The following is a 22,020-nucleotide window of genomic DNA, read 5'->3' as shown; positions in this document are numbered from 1 at the left end:
AAGGAAGTGGGGAAGTCCACGTGGGTCACTTGGAGGACAGTGAGGGCACGGGCACTGAGTACACACGGACGCCGTGTCACCCACTGGGTGAAACCTGTGTGCACGCCCAGAGCCCACCCGACACCTGGAAGCCCCCAGCCCCCGCCAGCTCAGAAACCGAGGTGATGTCTGTGCCACTGGGGAGCTGGAGTGTGCCGTGTGGGTGCCTGAGGGAGAGGGGGGAAGGGGGAGGCGAGAAGGCGCGTGGAAGTGGGCGGCTCCTGGCGAGCACGTTCCAGAAGAGCACCGTCCTGGAGAGGGCGGGCGTGTGCAGTGAGGGTTTGTGAGCCGGTGACCACGAGGGCGAGTGGGGGGACGTGTGAGTGGGCCTGCGTCCACACCCTGCCCGACGAGGGAGAGGAGCCATTGTTTCCGTGATTAGGAAGCAGGCTGTCCCGTGGACACCCGTGCTTGCGTGTGCTCCTCACTTTCTTGTTAGAAAGGCAAGAGGGAGACGAGCAGGTGCTGCGCTGAGCCAGCTCACAGGACCCCTGAGCCAGGGGCACTTGAGCCTCAGGAGGTGGGAGAGAGCTGAGCGGTCAGGGTTTGCTCTCACCCGTGGGGACAGCCGTGTCTGGAGCCGTGAGGAAGTGGGTGGCTGTGGAGCCCAGGCACCTGCAGCAGCCAGCTGAGGGGGCCTAGCCCTGCTGCGGGCCCTCGGCCAGGCCTGGGCTGGCTCTCCCTCCCCCCGGAGACAGCCCCAGGGTGGGACGCCTGTGCACAGACAGGCACACGCGTTTGTACGTGCACATCTTCCCTATAGTACACACAGACAGGGGAGCACAGGCTCTGTACACGCATGAGACATGGCGTGTTGTAGATTCGTAGCACACACACGAAGAGGCGCACACACACACACACACACAGGCCCACTCGCCCGCACAGCTGGTCCCCTCGAGGTGCGGGTCCCCTTAATTTCACACGGCCTGTGTCTGCTCTCTGCTGATGTTCCAGGTGAGGTCTGCCACAAGTCCTACACGCAGTTCTCCAACCTGTGCCGGCACAAGCGCATGCACGCGGACTGCCGCACGCAGATCAAGTGCAAGGACTGTGGGCAGATGTTCAGCACTACCTCCTCCCTGAACAAGCACCGGCGCTTCTGCGAGGGCAAGAGCCATTACACGCCGGGCGGCCTCTTCGCCCCAGGCCTGCCCTTGACCCCCAGCCCCCTGATGGACAAGGCAAAGCCCTCCCCCAACCTCAACCACACTGGCCTGGGCTTCAACGAGTACTTCCCCTCCAGGCCCCACCCTGGGAGCCTGCCCTTCTCCACGGGCCCCCCGGCCTTCCCTGCACTCACGCCGGGCTTCCCGGGCATCTTCCCTCCGTCCTTGTACCCCCGGCCGCCTCTGCTACCTCCCACACCGTTGCTCAAGAGCCCCCTGAACCACACACAGGACGCCAAGCTCCCCAGCCCCTTGGGGAACCCAGCACTGCCCCTCATCTCCGCGGTCAGCAACAGCGGCCAGGGCGCCATGGCGGCCACAGGGCCCGAGGAGAAGTTGGAGAGCCGCCTGGAGGACACGTACGTGGAGAAGCTCAAGACCAGGAGCCCCGACATGTCCGATGGCAGCGACTTTGAGGACATCAACACCACCACGGGGACTGACCTGGACACCACGACGGGGACTGGCTCGGACCTGGACAGCGACGTGGACAGCGACCGAGACAAGGGCAAGGACAAGGGCAAGCCCAAGTTTGGCGGCGGCTCGGTGCCCCCGGGGTCCACCCACAGTGGGGCCGAGGTGCCCGTCTTCTACTCACAGCACTCCTTCTTCCCACCGCCCGAGGAGCAGCTGCTGACCGCCTCGGGCGCCGCCGGCGACTCCATCAAAGCCATCGCGTCCATCGCGGAGAAGTACTTTGGCCCGGGCTTCATGGGCATGCAGGAGAAGAAGCTGGGCGCGCTGCCCTACCACTCGGTGTTCCCCTTCCAGTTCCTGCCCGACTTCCCCCACTCCCTATACCCCTTCACGGACCGCGCCCTCGCCCACAACCTGCTGGTCAAGGCCGAGCCAAAGTCGCCCCGGGACACACTCAAGGTGGGCGGCCCCAGTGCCGAGTGCCCCTTTGACCTCACCACCAAACCAAAAGAGGCGAAGCCCATCCTGCCCGCGCCCAAGGTGCCCCCGGCACCCGCGTCCAGCGAGGAGCAGCCACTGGACTTGAGCATCGGCAGCCGGGCCCGCGCCAGCCAGAACGGAGCGGGCCGGGAGCCCCGGAAGAACCACATCTACGGGGAGCGGAAGCCAGGGGCCGGCGAGGGGCTGCCCAAGGTGTGCCCAGCGCAACTGCCCCAGCAGCCCTCCCTGCACTACGCCAAGCCCTCTCCCTTCTTCATGGACCCCATTTACAGGTATTAACATGCCCCGTCCTCACCTCCTCTTGCCCCGGAGCCCACGCCGCAGGAGCTGGCCACGTCCGCCCAAGGTTCTCTGCCTCTGTGGGCTTCAGGGAGGGGCCTCAGCTCCTGGGGCTCCGTACCCCTCTGGAGGGGCATCTGGCTTGGCCACTCCAAGGGTCAGTGGGCCGGGGTGGGGCCTCCTGGACACGTGTGGCTCCCTTGCACTGACCGCAAGTCAGATGTCCTCTGCCCCACCTTGAGCCCCTCCTGAGTACTGCCATCATCAGTGTCCACACCTCCCTGTGTCCAGCTGTCTTTCCTGGACCAAATCTCTGTTCCGGAAAAGGTCAGAGGGGCCTACACTGGCTCTGAGCTCTCTGTCCACCTCCCTGAGGCTCCACATCCCCAAGGCTGCCCCTGTGGTCCCACCCCACTCTTGAAGCCACTCTAAGGGGCATTTTGGTGGCCTGGGAGAAACCACAGAGGGAACTGTTGGTCCCCAGAGGGGACGAGGGAGAGGATAGGGAAGTTCAAGAGGGTCTGCAGGACGTCAGTGTCCCATCTCTCTGATGTCCTCCCAGCAAGAGGCCGGCTGAGTCCCATTCCCCAGCCAGTGGGCAGGCTTTGCCCCTCCCTAGGAGGGGTCCACAGGGAAAGCGGGACCAGGTTCCCTGGCAGGGGTCCTACCCTGCCAGCTTGCACCACCATCCTCGCCATGAAGGGAGACCCCAGGGGCTGCCCCCAGCGGGTGCCCCCAGCAGAGGCTGAGCACCAGGGCCAGCCCAGGCCTTGGAAGCCTGTGTGCTCAAGCTGCAGGGAGCGGACGGCGGCCCCTTCTGAAGGCCGTGTCTGCTGGCCCCGCAGTTCAGCCCCAGGGGGGGACAGAGGACGGCTTATACTTGGGTGAGGAGGTCTCACCTGCTGTGCTTGGGGATCTAGGAAGACAAAGATGAGAACAAGTGATGTCAGAGGGCGGAGGCCAGAGAGCTGCTTTCAGGGCTGGGGCCGAGGCCGCTTCCACCCAGACCAAGCCGCGTCTGCAGCCAGCTCCTACTGTGTGCGGGGTGCCAGCACCCTCGTGGCAGGATCGTGGAATGTGCCCCTTGTGTTGCTTGGAAGAGGCCCGTCCACAGGCTGCATGGGACGGGCCAGAGGCTCAGCAGGGAGGGTCGAGGCAGCAGCCCTGCTTCCAGGGCACAGGTGGCCAGCACCAGGCCAGGGCAGCGCTTGCCAGTTGATTAGGGGCTCGTAAGACTGGGGAGGCCCATCCTCTACGCAGTGCCTCACTTTCTCTAGGGTGTCCTGGCTGTCAGGGAGTCCAGGGTGGCACCTGCCGTGACAGTTACATTGGCCACATAGGCAAGTATGTACAAAGGACCTCAATCTTGGAAAAATAATAATAGTTAAGTAGGATCCCAGGACCTTCACAGGCCACCTTGGTGTGCATAGGACCCAGACGGGTGACGAGCCTTCTGGGGGGACCCCAGGGCTGGAGCAGAGGGACAGGGTGGTCTGCCTGAGCCTCCCTGGCCTCTCTCTCGTCCTCTGCCCTTCCCCTCCAGACACCCCTCCCTCCACACCACTGGTTTAGGGCTTAGGGCCTGGGCTTCCCTGGAAGCTGCGGGGGCCATGGGCAGCCTGGGAGGCGGAACTGTGAGGACCACAGGGCCCTCACACATACACACCCATGTACATATGCACACCTGTGCACACCTACGTTCGTAAACATACACAGACACCTACACCCATGCACATGCCCACACATACACAGTCGTATGTACATATGCACACATGTACACATCCATGTACACTCACACACATACACACACTCACCCTAGTCATACATCCGTACATTCACACCCATGTGCATGCGCACACATACGTACACGTTCACATACACAAATCATGCTCACCTAGACATTCATTCGCACCTCACAGATACACACCGACATGCACACTCACACACACACTATCACACACACACCATCACACATAGACGCACATGCTCACATGAACTCACACAACCACATACCTCCATGCCCACACTCTCGTGTGCTCCCACATGTCACACGCTCACACACTAGCACGATCACACGTACACGCCCCTACATGGGCTCCTGGTGGAGGTGCTCTGGGGCTGGACGTGTCTGAACTCTTATCCTTGGCCATCAGGGTCCAGGCTGCTCACGGGGCTGCCTGGGCATCCCTAAGGACAGAAGGCAGGGAAGAGGTTGTCCACTTAGGGAACACCAGCCAGGGACTGAGGTGGGTCCCCTCCTACCCACCCCAGGTACAACCTGGGTAGACGTGGTGTGTGAAGGCACAGGGCCCAGCTGCCAAGAGCACGCCAGGCTCGGGGAGAGGTCCCTCAGCATCCCGGCCCCTTCTGCTCCTGGGTACTCAGCACGACATGAGCAAGACTCCCAAGCTTCCCCTGGCCATCCCCTGTGGGGGACCCCTGGTCCTCCATCCCTGGGCAGAGGAGTGTAAGCATCCTCCCTGGCTGCTGCCCCTCCAGCCCTCTGCCTCCCTGCATCCGCACAGTGGCTGCACCCATCCTGCTGGGCTTTGTGCCCACGGGACACCCACAGCACCTTGGCTGTGTGCATGTCCACTGCAGTGGTCATCTGGGAGCCGGGTGTCAGGGAAAGGCATAGGAGGACAGCAGCATCTGAGTTTGCTGGGCAGGGTGTCAGCCCCTCTGGGGGCACTGACCTTGGGCTGAAGGTCAGAGAGAAGCGCCCACTCGTCCTGACAGCTCGTCCCTCCCAGCAAGCCCTTCCCCTCCCAGGTCCCATCCTCTGCAGGTGCCACCGGCCCAGAGCACGGGTGTCCCAGGAGGCCCTGCACAGCCTGCCTCTCCTGCGGGGCCACAGCCTTGCCGTCTGCCCCGACCTCTGGCAAAGCTTTTCCCCAGCCATCTCGAGGGTCTCCAAGGCCCTCCCCTGGTGGTCTCCCTGGGTCCCTGGTGGGAACGCCTGTGCCTGGGATCTGGCCAGGGCTGGCTGTGCTGCCTTCCCCTCTCTCTGCTGTCACTGGCCTGGCCTGTTCTGGTCCACTGGGGCACAGAGCAGCATAGACTGCCCTTGGTGGAGTTGGAGTGTGGACCAGGGCCCCGGGGGGCGGGGGGTCCCCACAGATAAATCATACATGGCCTATCCCAGGGGTCTTCAGAGGGCACGTGGTCAGGCTGGGTTTGGCCAATGCCGTGGCACTGGGAGGCTCACAGCAGCCCTCAATGGGGATGGGGCAGGGAGATCGGGCAGCCTGCTGCTGGGAGGCGTCGGCTAAAGGAGGCAGCAGTGGAGGCCCCCATGACCAACGGGTCACCTGGGAGAGGCCTATCTAACAGAGTGTCACCAGCCTTTGGAGAAGGTTCTAGAATTGCAGTCTCCAGCAGCCATCCAGAGTCTCAGATAGAGCCCTGCCTGGGCAAAAGCCCACAGTCACCACATTCATTAGCAAAAATGGGCAGGCACCCCATGCCAACGTCCAGGCAGGAGAGGAAGCTGGGCCCTGGGCCTTCAGGAGTGAGTGAGCCACACTGTGCTGCGGGTGGGCTCTGTGCCTGGACAAAGCAGCCTCCCACCCAGGCTGGCCCATCCAGTGGGCAGGGCTTATGGCCATGGCCAGTGGATAGGAGCTGGTGGCCCTGGCCAGTGGGCAAGGGGGCTGGTGCCCAGGGCCTTCAGAGAAGTTTCTGGCCCCTGCACCAAGCCCCCATGACACGCCCAGGAGCCTGCAGCTGAGGTTGTTAGGGGTGACCTAGGGGAGCATGGAGGTGACGGGAGCATGGGAGGGAATTGAGTATTTGGGTAGGAGGTGGGCTGGGGGTCCAGGCAGGTGAGTAGGTGAGCCAGGACCCCCCCCCCACCACCAAGAAGGCAGTAAGAGCCAGAAGGAAGCTGTGGTGAGCCCCACACCGTGCCAGCGGGCACAGATGTGCTTCTGCAGAGCAGGTGGCTCAGTGGGGCACGTAATCCTCTGTGTTGCTGTCCAGCAGGGTAGAAAAGCGGAAGGTGACGGACCCCGTGGGTGTCCTGAAGGAGAAGTACCTGAGGCCGTCCCCGCTGCTGTTTCACCCCCAGGTAAAACCCAGGCGGGCAGCTGGGCAGGCTCGGGGCCAGCACCCTCACCTTTCAAAGGCAGAGGATCCTGCAGGGATGGAGAGGATGAGAAGGGGGTCCTCACAGTGCAGGCCAGCAAGGCTGTCCAGGGGCCTTGTACCATAGGAGCCCTACCCTCAGGGGGCCACTGACCCAAGACCTGGCGCTCCAGGAGGGCGGGAGTGTGCACTGGCAGGCTGGGAGAGAGCCCAGAATTTGAACAGAGGGGAAGAGGTGAGCAGCCCAGGTGGCTCAGGGTAGAAGCTGGTCCTCCTAGGTGATACCTGAGCCTGACGAACTGTGAAGTCCAGAGAGGACAGCTGCAGGCAGAGGGGCAGGAGTGTGCACCTCCCCAAGAGCAGAGGGCACCAGGCTCTCCTCAGGGAGCTGGGCAGGAGTCTGCAGGGGGACCCCTGCAGAGTACCAAAGCCTGGACCCTGGACTCAGCCCTACCAGCCTGCAGGCCCTCCTGCCTGCCCTCCTGTCCGTGTCCTCCTGGGGGGTGGACACAGCCCAGTTCAGAGTCTTCCTGGTGTCTCACCTGTCCTCCCTTCAAGGAGCCCAGGCCCCCCCTCAGCTGCAGGCCACTGCCCCAGGCCTCCCCCCACCACCCGGAGGGTCCTGGGGCCTCCCGAGCCTGCCTCCGGAGCCTGCACGGGCATTGTTTGTCTGCCTTTCCCGCCTGGACACCCCTGGTTGGTGAAATCTGTGCCCTGGTTGAGTTCACAGCTAAACTTAGCACATCCCATTGTTCTGCTGGGCCCTGAGTTTGGTTAATGACTTCCCCTGATTTATCCTCGGGCAGGCTGGAGGGGCAGACACGCCAGCCGCACATCCTGTTGGGGGCGGGGTGTCTCCACTGGGAATATTAGAGGGCAGACCGGGCCGGGCAGGCAGACCCACCCAAGCCCCAGGAAGCGAGGCCCAGCAGGGGCCCAGCTGCCCATTGTCCCTCCTGCCCACCCCTCGTGGGCCTACAACACCCCTGGCGGTCCCTGTGTCCCTGAGCCAGGAGGAAGGGGCAGGGGAGAGATGACTAATTAAATGGTCTGAGGTTGGGTTGCCACCTGGGCAAAAAGTGCCTGGTAGCTGCTGGTCTCCCAAGAGGTCACGACTGTACCTGCCTGGGCTGCTGAGGTGCCCAGCAAACCCCTCTGCCTCTGAGTCCCACGGGCAGGTGTGCAGCCCTGGGGGTACAGAGCCAGGTCCCACCCAAGGGCAGCCCCTCACCTGCTCTGGGGTTCCTGGGGAGTCTCTGGGTGGCGGAGAGTCAGCGGGTTCCTAGGCCACTGCTGGGCCGGAGGGCAGGTGAACAGCAGTCTCCGTGCCAGGGCTTCAGTGCTACCTTGGGGCCCAGGCCATAGGGCCAAAGAAGGCTGGATGGTGGCCGAGAAAGCCAGGCACTTTCCACCTGGGGGTCAGCGGGTAGGGCTGGAAGCATCCCATGTCCTCTTGAGGGCTGTCAGAAGAGGGGAGAGGGTGACAGGGTGAAGATGGAATCCCTGTGGCCGGGGCAGAGCCCAGAGCAGCATTCGAGGGGAGGCCCCACACAGTCTCCATTCATCAGTGGCTTCCCCTCTGTCCCCCAACTGCCAGCATGTCTCCACCACTGGAGCACGTGGCCCCGAGTAGCGCTGGGGCTGAGCCCTCTGTTTCCTGCCTGGCGAACAGCACCCTCAATGGCGCATGCCAGGCACTTGGACAAGGGGCCAAGGGGCAGAGGGGTCGGTGCTGGCTGAAAGAACCCCCAGCCGCACCGTGGGATGGTTCTGTTCGCCCGGGGAAGGCTGGGGCAGAGGCTTGGCTGTAAATGAGCAAGTACCTCCTGCAAAGACCTCCTCGTCCACCCACGCCCCTCTGGGGGTGCTGGCTGCCATTACCCTGCCCAGGGCCAGTCTCTCCCAGTGGTCACTGCACTTGAGACCTTGGGTGGCTCCTTCCCTCTATCTCCATCCATCCACCCTGCCTTCCTTCACCTCGCCTCACCAGTCCCTTCTCTGTGCCCTCCAAGGCGAAACAGGTCCTGTGGGTTCGTTGAGCAGAGGTGTGTGGAGGCCTGCAGGGGCCCCCTCCCAGGGCTAGTGACGGCTGCTGGGGCCCAGGCATCACTTCCTGGGTTCTCTCCTTAAACTGGGAGCTTTGGCTTGATGAAGCCCCTCCTTCCCGTGGGCCCCTGCACCCAGCTTGGCCCAGTGCCCACAGAAGAGCTGGGAGAATCACCACTGAGACCTCAGCGGCTCCTTCAGCCCCTCCCCTCTCCCGTCAGCACAGTCTGGGGTTTTGACTAGAACTCCACCCAACAGGTGGGAATGACCAATCCTACACCTCCCTTCTCCTTGAGCAAGCCCTTGACATCTCCCGGGAGCAGAGACAGTGACCTTTGCCTATCGTATGCGACTCTGGGCATTGTTGTTTTGAATTGGTTTCCAGGGGATCTTGTCTTAGCGGTTGAATTCCTTTTCTGCACTTTGCCTGCAATTATGAGATGCAGCCACTAGGTGGCAGTGGTTCCTCGGGCCAGTGGTCTGTTTTAAACAGATTCAGGCAGCATCTTAATTTTTCAAGGCTTATAAACAAAACAGATGAACAAGAACTAGGTGTGATTCTATGTATAACCCAAACTAGCCCACCAGGAGCGCTGCCAGGGATGTGCCAGCTGGGCCCCGCTGACCTGGGTCAAAATGAGAGATTGGGTAGTCCCGAGCATTGGCAGTCTTCATGACTCATTTCCATGCAAACCGGACAGTGAGGCCAGTTCTTAAGGGCCAGTTCCAGCTCCCTCTGGCTAGACCCTGGGCTGTAGCTGGGGCTCCAGGGTAGGGACAGGGCAGGCTGCAGAAGGTGTAAGACACTGGAGGCCCCTGGTTCCAGTGACCACCTGAGAACCTGCTGCTGTGCTCACGTCCCCATGACGAACGAAGGTCCACGCACTGAAGGCAGCATCTCTTGTGCCAGCAGATGTCAGCCATCGAGACCATGACCGAGAAGCTGGAGAGCTTCGCAGCCATGAAAGCAGACTCGGGGGGCTCGCTGCAGCCCCTGCCCCACCACCCCTTCAACTTCCGGTCCCCACCCCCGACGCTCTCGGACCCCATCCTCAGGAAGGGCAAGGAGCGGTACACGTGCAGGTGAGCCCCTGCGTGCCCCTGGAGTACTGGTGGGAAGGTGCCCAGGTGCCCACCTATGGCTGTGAACCTGCGCTTCTAGGAAGATCGCCATGGCCACAGGGAAACATAGTGGCCATGACTGGTCAGTTAGCTGCTTGAGGCGTCCTCTGCAACACATGACACATGTTGGGCCTTCCGCACCACCACCCAGCTGGTTCACGTGAGCCCAAAACACAACCTTGGCCCACCAGCTGGAGGGGACCAACTGACCAGTGTTAGACCCTGAAGGACCCCAGCTCTGAAGGACCCCAGCTCTGAAGGACCCCAGCACTTGGCCCTGCCAGTTTCTATGGGAGGACACTCCCCAGCTGACCTTCTGGCTGTGCAGGCCTGTCCCCCTCTGTCCCTGCCGCTGTGTCCGTTGCTGGGCAGAGGGGCCGAGAGGCTTCCAGGCAGGGGCTGGTTCACCCTCCTCTGTGGCCCACATCACGCGTCTCTGGAAGCCTGGGCCAGGCTTCGGGGCCCCCGGAGAAACTGAAACCAGGGTGCAGATGGGCCCTGCCCCGGGGGCGAGGCCTCCGGCGCTGCTGACCCAGCACGGAGAGAAGACATCAGAAAGGGCGGCCTGTCGCCTCCTCACACCTCCTCCTTCCACCCAGGTACTGTGGCAAGATCTTCCCCCGGTCAGCAAATCTCACGAGACACCTGAGGACGCACACCGGGGAGCAGCCGTACAGGTAGGAGCCCAGCCAGGGCGGCGGGGCTGAGCTCCGAGGGCGGGGTGGGGGGCTGCGATTTTGGCTGCCTGCTTCCGCCTACCATTAACTCCCCTCCTTTGAGCAGGGACCCCCTACCCTGCCTCTGGACCCTCAGAAAGGCCACAGCCCCTGGAGGGGCAGTGGGCAGGATGGGCCAGGGTGGTCTCGCTGAGTCCTGGGGTCTGGTCACTCTCTGGGCCTCTCTCTTCTGAGCCCACTGCTATCCTGCTCCCTGAGAGGTTGTAAGGAGGAGGCAGAAGTTACCCAGGAAGCTTCCAGAAGGCTCCTGCCATGCTCATGAAAGCAGGTGCAGGTAGCTGCTCTCCACCTGTGGCTGGAATGTCCACGGGGACAGCAGCCCAGAATCCGAGTGCGTCCACTCTGAAGCTGAGGCCCCGGGGTGTCTGTGGAGCAGCTCAGTGTCATTGCCGCCCCATGTGGTGGGCCAGGGAGTGGGTGGACCGCCGGGCAGGAGCTCTGAGCAAGCACGGGTCCCATCCTGGCTTGGGGGTGCCCCAGGGGTTCACTCCGGTTCGCAGGCAGGCTGAGGGGAGGCCACGCACCTGCTCCCACCTCACTCCTGTCTCCTGGATACGGGGGTCATTGAAGCAGAGCTCACAGCAGCCCCCAGCGAGTCTCACCACCCCCACTCCAGTGATGAGGAAGCCGAGGCTCTGAGATGTCCCCCAGCTGACTGCTGTGTCCCCAGGTCCCTGTCCTCTCTGTCCCTTGGGCCTGTGGGAAAGGAAAGGGCTGAGGGTGGCACCCTGATTCTCCTGAAGCCCTGCCCAGTCAGGGAGTGGGCCTTTTAGACAGAGCCCAGGCAATTGTGACCCCGAGACAAGCGGGAAATGCCCGTTTCTCTGCCAGGACCGTTTTAGTAACGTCCTGGGGTGTGTCTGGCTAGCCGAGGCCTTGGGAATAAAGAGAATTTGGCACAGTTTAGGTTGACAGCAGCAGATGCCTGTACTGTGACCACACAGAGCTCCAGGTCACCAGGAATTGACCCTATGATGCTATACACCCCCGGGGATTCAGTCTGTGTGCCCATCCCTGGGGAGGGAGGCCACGGGGGCACGGTGTGCGTGCTGGTCCCCGAGCCCCACACAGATATATGGAGAATCTCCAGCGTCCATGGGGCTGAGTCCCTGACAGGGTAGGTGACAGCCCGACGGGTCCAGTGACTGTGCCCTCAGCCCTCCCCACACACCGGCACCCGGCCCACTCTCCAAAACAGTGACTTACAACTTAACAAAGGTGAACAGCAGAAAGATTTATTTGGTCTGGTCCCCTCCCAGCAAACGAGCTTGTGTTTTTTTCTGTAACAAGAGCCGACTTTTGGACAGTGTTGTGTGCTCAGAGCCCCCAGAGGGTCGAGCGGTGTTTATAGAAGAATTTAATTATCATTGATTTCTTTTGCTCTCTCCAATCTGCGACTTTCGGCTCTGGTAACAGTAATTGCTTCACAAGTTTGTGCTGCAAATCCTGTCTTGGTCTGGCTCAGGCGACCTGCTCTGAGGAGTAGCTGCCCTCCGTTTGGGAGCCCTGGTGATCTCTAGGCTTGCTTTGATCTGCACAGGATTAAAGTCAGAAGAGAAAAATGCATGGCCCCTCTCAAAAGCCCACTGTGCCGGACACAGGCCCGCCACGAGGTGCTGAACCCCGATGCCGGCCCAGGTGCGAGCCCCTCCTCCATGGCGGCACCCACGGGCATGCCCACTGCATGTCAACGTGCACATATGTGCCTCTGTGTGCCGGGAGGGCAGGAGGACACGGGGCTTCTGGCAGGATAATCGAAGCAGAGGACCAGAAGCATCTTCCTTGTAAGTCCTTGGATCATCCAGAGGCATCAGAAGATGTTTCAGGCCCTGGCGTGGAGGGAGGCTGGCCTCCCACCGTCCCGGCAGCAGGGGCTCCTGGGCTGCGGCCTCCCCTGGGTGAAGCGGAGGACGGACGAGGTGTGGCCAAGGATGCTCGCTTCCTGGAGCTCCAGCACTGGGCGGGGCAGCATTGGGGCTGGAGAGGGATGAAGATGGACCTGGGAACACCGAGGCCGCTGCCGGGTCCTTCCTCCCAGCCACACCGAGCGCGTCTCGCCCTGACCGGAGACGAGCCTTCGCCGGCGCCCGGTGTGCAGCTGGGTGCCCCTCTTCCCCCAGGGCCCCGTCCCAGCCCGTCCCTGCCCGCCCCAAGGCTGCTAAGCAAGGCGAGTCGTGTTTCCGTCAGGGGCTCCGGAGGCCCTCGCATGCCCTCGATCTTGTTTATTTTAACTTTTAGGACTGGGCTTCAAAATCTCTGTTTTTTCCTTTCACTCTTAACGGGACCAACAGCAGTTCCCTGGTGATGGCTGGCGGTGGCCCCGCAGGTCCCAGGGAGGGGCCCACTGTCTGGGGCCTGTTTACCTTCCGCTGCCACCCTGTCCCTGCGCACCCCCAGCCCTCCCGGCAGGGTGGCGTGGCCAGGTGCGGCTGGGCCCTCTCGCTCCCTGGCGTTGGGCGCCGTGTCCCCCAAGACAGCTCCCAGCACAGGCCTCAGTGCAGGCGAACTCTGCTCCCTCACAGCCCTGGACTCGCTGCTCCCCGGAGTTTCACATGGACGTCTCTGTCTAGGCCAAGAGAGGCCACAGGCAGGACACCACCACCCAGTGGACGCTGGCCCTTCCCTGACCCCCAGACGCACAGGCCCCACCCCCCCACACCTGCTTCAGGCTCAGTCTCTGCTCAGTGTCTGTGGGGAGATGCATCCGAGGGTCCCCACATTCCCAAAGGAAGCAGGAACTGGACTGGCGGGGTGTGAGCGTGAGTTCGCCCTCAGACAGGCTGGCCCGCGCCAGGCACCCCAGGGCTGTCAGTGCCACTGCCCGGGAAGCCTTCGCTGGGCAGACACCAGATCAAGCTTGTCCTTCCGGAGCCATGGCCCCCGAGGAACCAGAAAGCCTGGGAGCCTGGCTCCCCCGGGGTCTGCATGTTGGGGGTGTATGGGCCCCAGTGAGGCAGGGCACTGGGATTAAAACGCCTCCTTTCTGGGCTCTTTGTGGGTACACTGGTTGGAGGAACCCCAGCCTTTCTGGCCCAGTACTGGGGGAGCTCAGACCATGGCCTGGACCTGTTATTGCTCAGGTGGAAAAATCCAAGTCAGCCAGCGCCTCTGGCCTCTCAGATGGTCAGTCAGGTTGCCGACTGTCCCCAGGCTGAGCCGGGGAGGGGCTGTGGGCAAGCCCTGTGCTCCCTGGGACATCCATATGCCTGAGGCCACTCAGCAGAGCCAAGGAGGTGCAGGGTCCTGCTGGGGGACGAGGGACCGAGGAGGCGGGCATGCCGAGGAGCCAGTGCACAGCCCTGGAGCAGCACTTTGCCCGGGCCTTGTAGAGAAGGCTGGGGTGGGCCTGGCCTCAGGCAAGAGTGGGAGCTGCGGTTGGGGCTGCCACGCGCAGACAGAAGGCCTGGGCACGGGGGGCCACTCCTCCCTGTCAGCACCGTCCCCCCATCTTCTGGGGTACTTGTTATCAGCCTGCAGGGTTGTGTCAGGTGGCTTGTAGATGGGGCACTTGCAGGCTGGGTCCAGGGACAGTTTCGTGCACCTGCACCCTTCACACGGGGTGTGCTTCTCTCCAGTCCAGCAGTGTCCAGATGCGGGGCCCAGGGCCTGCCCTGAGGGCATGCTTCTGGCCCCTCAGGCTCCCCGGGCAGGGCCTACACCAGCCGCCGATGTCAATCCAGACCCCTCCCATGGGTGGCACAGGGCTGCAAAGGCCACTCCTACAGAGACCCTCCCTGCTGTGTCCTGAAGTGCCCTCGGGCAAGTGTCCCCATGACCAAGGCTCGTGACCAGCTTGCTGGGCTGGAGTGTCCACCAGCACCAAATGTGGGTGAGGTGGGGCCTCACAGGGCCCTGGCCCGTGGGACTTCTGTCTTTACAACAGGCAGACATCCTGGTGGTGAACAGAGCCCCCACCCGTGCCCCCGCCAAGGCTGGCTGCACAGGCCCTGCGTCCCAAAAGCCTCAGCCAGGCAGGGCCCACGGCCCAGAATGCCCTGTACCTTACCCAGTGGACACAGCAGGGCTTGCTTTTCAAGCATGCAGACGCACAACCTCATATAAACAAAATCATCCAGGGCTCCCGCCCGAGACCCTGATGAGCCTCCCTGGAGGCTCTCTGAAGGCCAGGTGCACAGCATCCGCGGCCAACCTCCTGCACACGTGTGGCGCCCCCGGTGGCTCTGGCTGGGGAGGCTTGTGGGTCACCTCCCCTCCAGCTGCCCTCCACAGTGCAGAACCCGCTCTTCCCAGGGCACTCGCGGGTCTACAGAGCTCAGGAGACCCCTTCAGCCCTTGCCCCTCTGCTCGCCTCTTTGTTTCGGTTTGGGCTTTCTTGCTGCTCAGGGTGCGGGTCACTTCAGGGCCTTCAGGGTGGTGCACAGCGGGGACCCTCCCTGGGGAAGCTGTGCAGAGGGCGGGCTTCCTCACTTGTGTGTCAGGGCTCTGCTCTGAGGAACGGGGAGTCAGGACAGGTGTCCTCTGATTGTCCAAGTCAGAGCGCAGGCTGGTGAGACCCTGCTGCCCAGATGGGACCTAAAGATAAACCGAGCCCAAGGGTGGTGACTAAGAAGGTCGGCATAGCCCCAGGCCGTCCTCAGCCCGCTGGCTGCAGGTCGAGGAGCCCCCCACCCCACCGGCCAGGGCAGCTAAGCATTCACAGGTTTGTCACCCTGAAGCCCAAGTGAGACAGAGGGCCGCTCAGAGGGCACCTGGGAGCCTTCCTGCTGCAGAGCAAGGCTGGGGGCGGGCCTCCCTCCACCTGGAAAGCTGGGGGCGGGCCTCCCTCCACCTGGAAAGCTGGGGGCGGCTCTCAGCTCTTGCGTGTTGTAATGCTGCCCTCGTGAGGCTGCTGGGAGCATGTCGCCCCAGGCTGCGGACATGCCTGGCCCTGGACGCTGGAGGCCCAGCAGGACCTGCGGCCCGCTCAGGGCTCTTTCAGACAGGATCTGCCGCTTCAGGTGGTGGCCTGGGTGGAGGCCAGCCCCTGCCCACCGCCGGTGCGCCTGTCTTCCAGGTGCAAGTACTGCGACCGCTCCTTCAGCATCTCCTCCAACCTCCAGCGGCACGTGCGGAACATCCACAACAAGGAGAAGCCCTTCAAGTGCCACCTGTGCAACCGGTGCTTCGGGCAGCAGACCAACCTGGACAGGCACCTCAAGAAGCACGAGCATGAGGGCGCGCCAGGTGGGCCGCGTGGGGCGCCAGGAGGGAGGGGAGGTGCCAGGTGGGCGGATGTGGGGCGCCCCAAGTGGGCCACGTGGAGCGCCAGGCGGGCGGACAGGAGGGGAGGTGCCAGGGGAGGCAGGTAGGAGGGCAGCTGAGAGCAACTCGAGGCAGGTCCTGCCGAGGGTGCCCTGACACCTGCCCCTCCACAGTGAGCCAGCACGCGGGGGTCCTCACAAACCACCTGGGCACCAGTGCCTCTTCCCCGACCTCCGAGTCGGACAACCACGCACTTTTAGACGAGAAAGAGGACTCCTACTTCTCTGAAATCAGGAACTTCATCGCCAACAGCGAGATGAGCCAGGCATCCTCGAGAACAGACAAGCGGTAAGGGAGACACACCCGGCCCAGAGGGCTGACCTTGGCTACCCTCTGCCAGGGCAGGTGACCTTGACCCTGGACAGGACCAGGCCCCAGGGCAGAGGAAGGCCCCAGGCCATGAGAGGCAGGCCCCTGCCTGGCCGTCCCCCCACCCCCAGCATCGCAGAGCCACCAGGTGAGGGACTCGGTGCCTGGCACACAGCTGAGCGGCACTGGCTCTGCCGCTGTTGACAGATGCGTGTGCAGAGTTCCTGCCATAGCCCAGCCACGCCCAGAAGCCCAGGGCGCTTCTGTCCACTCCAGGCACTCACTAATGGTTCCCAGCAAGACTGCTGCCCCTTTAAACATGCTTGTACACACACACACACACACACACACACACACCCCTACACAGGCACACTTCAACTTACAGTGGGGCCATGTCCTCACAAAACATCCCAAGTTGGACATGTTGTAAGCAGAAGCTGCAGTCCGCAGCCTGACCTCTGAACTCCAGTGTGGCCACACCTGCTGAGGTGCGTGCAGAACACGCACCTCAGCCTCAGGTGGGTGCTAATGTCAAATGTCATCCCTACATCCCGCACTGTGCAGGCCTGGCTGTCCCTCCTGACCATAGGGCTAATGGAGGCTGTGACTCACTGCCACTGCCCAGCGTTAAGACATGTCCTCCTGTCTGAAGTCCAAAATTCAAAGTAAGGTTTCCAGCAAATACAAATCACTTTCATTCCACTGTAAAGTTAAGAAATCCTGAGTGGAACCACTAAGTCAGAGACCGTACACACAAGCAGGCATGTGACACACGTGTACACATGTGCATGCATGCAGGGCACACACATGCACACACATGTGCTTATGCATATGTGTGCATGCACGTACCATGTATGTGGGGGGCATGTGTGGGTGCACATGCGTAGTGTGTGCATGTGTGGGCATGTGCGTGTGTACAGTGCTCTACACGTGCATACACAGAACGGCAGAACAGTGGCAGGACTCGGCTTCAGGACTTGGGTGTTCTGTGCAACCTCGCGCCCAGGGCTCTGTGTGTGGCCTGCCCAGGGCCCTCCTTCCAGAGGGCAGCTCAGAGCCCAGGAGACAGGATGCAGAACATCTGCAGGACAGCCAGGTGCTGCAGACCCCAGAAGGGCTCAGGCAGGGACCCCCCCGGGTTCCACACAGGGGTGCCTGGCCCAGCCCGGCAGCCAGCCCAGAGCCTGCAGCCAAGCCCCGGCCCTCATCCCAGTGGCCCTGGTGGCTGCAGCTCGGGTGTGAGGAAGGTCCCTGGAGACCCGGCTGCCCCAGGCCAGGCTGCCCTTCCACGACAGGGCTGCATCCTCCTGCCCTTGGTGCTCCTGGGGACCTTGGGGAAGTCCCTTTGAGCAATCAGTGACAGAGAACTTAGCCTGTGCTTCTGCCCCTGGCAAGGAGAGCTCACCTGTAGGGCCCTCTTACCCTCGTCCGGGGCCCAGGTGCAGCCCAAGTCCTAGCTCCCCATCCTTGGCTGCAGTCACAGTGACCTGAAGGGCCCTCGTCCTGCCACTCTGAGAACACCTCCTCACTGCCAAAGACCACCCCACCTGGCCCTCTGAGGCTCTGGGCAGAGCCAGACAAAAGAAGGAATGAGAACTCGCCCTTGGCGTCCTCACTGGGTGACCCAGGACCAGTGCCAAGGTCCTGGGGCAGTCTGAGGACGGCAAGACCCCCATGCACCATAGTGGCAGGCCAGGCACTCCACTGAGCCATGAGGACAGGGGCATCTCTGGAAGGACAAGTGTCCCAGCTCGCGGATGAGGACAGGAGCCCTGCCGTCCCAACCCTGGCCTTGCCATGGGGCACTCCAGCAGCCTCCCCACTGCCCCTACCCACAGCCAGAGGGTGAGCAGCCCCAAGCCCAACCCCGGCACACCTGGTCCCACACCCCACAAAGCCCAAGGTCGGGCCTCACCCAGGCCCCGGACAGCCTGTCCTGCTGCAGCGAGGCCCAGGGCCCAGCTGGCTTTGCCCTTCACCGGTCCCTGTCACTGTCACCCATGATAGCGGGGCACGGTTGACTTTAGTCAGCCCGCCTGGTGGGGACGCTGGCAGTCCCACTTGGGGCTAGAAGCAGCTAACACCGTCTGGCTTCGGTCAGTAGGTGAGGCCAAGGCCTGCCAGGCTTCCTGGCCCAGCAACCCCTCAGCCCCTGGGTGGGACTGTGTTCCCACAGTTCCCCCGTGGAACCCTAACCCCAGCGCACCTGGGCATGACAGTGTGGGACAGGGTCTCCACGGGGGAGGGGGAGTGACCGTGAGGACTGCTGGAGTGAGGTGGCCTCTGGACCCTTACAAAAGGGGCAGTGTGAACACACAAGGAGAGCCCTGTGGGGACGGAGGACAGAGACGCCAGGAGCCGGGAGGCAGTTTCCCCTCAAATTCAGAAGGACCTTGAGCCACACCTCACCGACTCGGGAGCGTCAGCTTGCGGAGCTGTCAGCGCACAGGCCACCAGCATGTCGCCAACCGGAGTGGCCGTCCTCCTGTCTGAAGCCGAGAGCAGCCTGCCAGACCTGAGTGGACCCTGCTGGACCCACTCACACCCATGGCATGTGTTCTGTGCAGGGTGAGCAGGCAGGAAAGAAAGAGGGTAGATCCTGCTCCCCAGAGAGCAGGGATTCCACACAGACCTACGTGGGACCCGCCTGGGACGTCTGCACCTGGCTGCCCGCTGCACCTGAGGAGGCATCAGCCTGCGGTCCACCTGCCATTCATCCTGTCTGCAGAGTGGACTGTGAGGGCCAAAGGCCAAACCCCTGCCAAGGTCACCCCACAGAGAGCCAGGGCAGGCAGCAGGACCCAGTCTCCCTGGCGCCCGAGCCTCCCGCTGGATGACCAACATGTGCACGGAGGCTCCTGGCCAACCAGCCAGCAAGGTGACTCTGGACGTGTCCCTGAGCCCCTGACCTCTGGAGACTCTGCCCATCCCACGAGGCAGCTCTGGGGACAGCTTCTCCAGCACCTTCCCGTCTTGGGAGAGCTGGCCATCGAGCGTCTCCCGCTCAGCCAGGCGCTGTGGAGACGCCACCTTCAATGCCAAGAACCGACCCCTGGGTCCACCTGAGACGGCGTGTGCTGCCCAGTGCTGCTGCCGACAGTCCCCCCGGGCCCACCAGGACGAGAGTGGGGGACTGCTGCTCTGGAAGCTGCAGTGGAGGACACCTTTGCCCCTCGCTGAGGCCCTCTGCCAGCAGGAGCGCCCGACGGTGGCTGCAGCCCCGGGCCCTGGCGGCCTTAGGCATGAAGATGGAGTGCACCTGGGCGGGACTTTCTGAGGGCCTGAGAGCTCTCCCCCCTCGCTGGCTTTTCTCTTTTTTCTTTAGTAAGGAGGAGCCAGAGTAAGCCTCGTGCCCAGGACACAGTGACCTGAGGCTGTGAGGCGGGATCCGAGCCACAGGAGTCCCGGGGTCTCTGAACCAAGCTTGGCCTGGCTGGTGTAGACAGCTGACAGCAGGCAGCTTGAGCCCAGTGTCCCTCATGTCCCTCGGGAGCCCCCTCGTGGTCCTGTGTCCCTGTGCCTGGCTGGGGAACATGTGCAGATGGGCACCACGGGCCCTGGACAGGGCGTGCAGGCACCCTTGGGCAGTGCCCAACCCTGTCACAAGCACAGGACTACTTCTCCAGGCCCAGCCGCAGCCTTTTCCCTGACACACGCACTCACCAGGAACCCCTGAATGGCCTGGTGTCCACTGCTGGGGGACCTGTTTCTGTCCCTGCGTCCCCCCACGACCCTCTCCTCTCCTGCGACCTTCCCCCCCCACCCCCACATCGCTCTCCGTCCATGGCAGGGAGCATGGCTGGGTCCAGGGAGGCCACCAGCTGCCCAGGACCCAGAGCTTAAGGATTCTGACATAAATGCCAGGTCTCCTGGGGAGCTGGGAGGCCACAGGGAGGCAGCAGGGAAAGAGAGAGCAGCTGCTGGCCTTGGGGGCGGGCGAGGCAGGGGCCCTGAGCACAGCCGGCTTCCCCCTGTCCTTCAGGCCAGAGATCCAGGAGCTGGGCAGCAGCCCCCAGTGTCCAGGCTTAGCCAGCGAGAAGCCAGAGGATGTGGAGGAGGAAGAAGAGGAGGAGCTGGAAGAGGAGGACGAGGACAGCCTGGCCGGGAAGTCGCAGGACGACACGGTGTCCCCCACGCCCGAGCCCCAGGGAGTCTACGAGGATGAGGAGGACGAGGAGCCACCCGCCTCCCTGGCCGTGGGCTTTGACCACACCCGAAGGTGGGGGCGGCTGTGGGCGGGGGGATAGCCAAGGAGGGACTGGGCATCTCCAGGTGACCGTCCTCTTCAGGACGTCCTCCTCTGCCAGGAGGCACCTCCATCCAGGGCTCCTCCCTGCCCAGCAGGTGTGGCTTCTGCAAGCCCCTGTGGGAAGGCCAGGGGGTCTGGAGCCTCCGAGAGGCTGGAAGGAGAGGGCAGGAGGGAAGGCGTCCTCCGTCGGACAGGACCTGAGGGTCCAGGCACTGCCATGAGGCTACTCACTGCTGCGTGCACCCCGGCAGTGCTGTCCGGCCTGCAGAGGGGCAGTAGGTACAGGGCCTGAGCACCCACAACTTTGGAAGTCCTACCAACTAGAACCACTTCCCTTGGCACTGGGGTGACATGGCCAGCATTCCAAGACCCCCAGGGGAGGCCCTCTGGAGATGGCATTTCCTGGGCAGTTCTGGGTCCAGGGAGGGCAGCCTGGGCCCCTCCAAAGCTGCCTGGAGTCTCTCGAAATGAAGGCCTCCTTCCCAGCCCTCCATCTCTAGACCAGAGACCACACCTGCGTCAGTCGTGTGTGTGACCCACTCGGCCCCGTGGGGCCCTCTGTCCATCTGCTCTCCTGCATCCGTGGCTTCCGTCTAGGTGTCCTGTGTCCATGTGTCTGTCTCCTTGTGCATGTGGCTTGTGGAGACCCATGGCATGCATGCAGGCACACAGCCAGCCATGCAGCATCAGACGGGCGGCCGGCGGCCAGACCAGCTAACCCCGGCCCCCTGGTCCTTGGTGCAGGTGTCATGAGGAGCCAGAGGGCGGCCTGTCAGCTTTGGAGCCGACGCCGGCCTTTGGGAAGGGGCTGGATCTCCACAGAGCAGCTGAGGAAGCATTTGAAGTTAAAGATGTGCTTAATTCCACCTTAGATTCTGAGGCTTTAAAACAGACCCTGTACAGGCAGGCTAAGAACCAGGTAGGTACCATCAGAGCCCTGCCCTCCCTTCCGTCTCCACCTGGCTCCGGGCCACCGCACCTCTTGTCCGAGGGACAACCCCAGTACTCCCCTCCCACTGTGGCCATCCCTTGCCCAAGGGAAGCTCAGGACCTCTCCTCAGCGTGCCCACTGAACTGAGCTAAAGTGAGGCCCTAGTGACCACCAGGGTCCCACAGCCCAGGTGAAGCAGGAAGAGGTTGAGAACAGAGAGTGGGCAGCTGGGTCTCAGACGCAGGAGTATGGGTCACTTTCGTCCCATCCCGAGTGGGTAATGTCCACGAACAGCTGCTTGGGTCTCCCTATCTCTGATCCAGCTTTTCCCGGGGGACGCTGCCCTATCAAGTGGTCACCACCTCCCAGCTAGAGCAGCATGGGGTGAGTAAGGGCACCGGGCTCAGCCTGGCACATCTCATCTCCATGCCTAGGGCCGTGGCCACAGGACCCTGCCCCCTGTGCCTCTGCAGCCAGAGGCTCAGGTCCCTCCACTCTCTCTGCCGCAGGGCGTGGCCCAGCCCAAGAGTCTCAGCAAAAGCTGTCTGCATGTCTGTCTTCGTCTTCTACTAATGCTGTCCAGAATGTTTGCTTGGGGGGACCGGCACGTGCTTCCCCATCACCCCACCCATGAACACACAGAATACTCCGAGTGTCCCAGGCCTGGTCACCTCCTGCCCTGAGGCCTGGGCAGAAGGATGTCCTGTCCTGTTGCTGACTAAGGCCAGGAAACACATTCCCACTCCCTAATAACTCATCAGCTCAGAAATGCTGCCCATTTTGTTTCTAGAAGTAGCTCTGTGACGACACCACAGCTGCCAAGGCAGGTGTCCCCAGGCCCCTGCCCCTCCAGGCAGGGAGGACCCTGTGGGTGGG

At 62.8% G+C, this 22,020-nt stretch overlaps 1 protein-coding gene across 6 annotated transcripts in view; it reads left to right on the top strand.

Annotated features, from left to right (window-relative positions):
• The window catches only part of Prdm16 (PR/SET domain 16), a 201,831-nt gene that overhangs the window by 175,139 nt on the left and 4,672 nt on the right, over nucleotides 1–22,020 (top strand). The window contains exons 8-15 of one of the 6 annotated variants that reach the window (XM_048783764.1): nucleotides 994–2,395; nucleotides 6,387–6,471; nucleotides 9,448–9,617; nucleotides 10,256–10,333; nucleotides 15,408–15,577; nucleotides 15,769–15,943; nucleotides 19,947–20,183; nucleotides 20,958–21,132. In XM_048783764.1, coding sequence (XP_048639721.1) covers nucleotides 994–2,395; nucleotides 6,387–6,471; nucleotides 9,448–9,617; nucleotides 10,256–10,333; nucleotides 15,408–15,577; nucleotides 15,769–15,943; nucleotides 19,947–20,183; nucleotides 20,958–21,132 — 2,492 coding nt within the window. The other 5 variants (XM_048783763.1, XM_015501488.2, XM_048783762.1 and 2 more) reach the window with 5 other exon arrangements.

Source organism: Marmota marmota, unplaced genomic scaffold (genome assembly GCF_001458135.2).
Source record: "Marmota marmota marmota unplaced genomic scaffold, marMar, whole genome shotgun sequence".
NCBI classification, from domain to species: Eukaryota; Metazoa; Chordata; class Mammalia; order Rodentia; family Sciuridae; genus Marmota; species Marmota marmota.
This window is presented reverse-complemented; position numbering and strand designations above follow the sequence as displayed.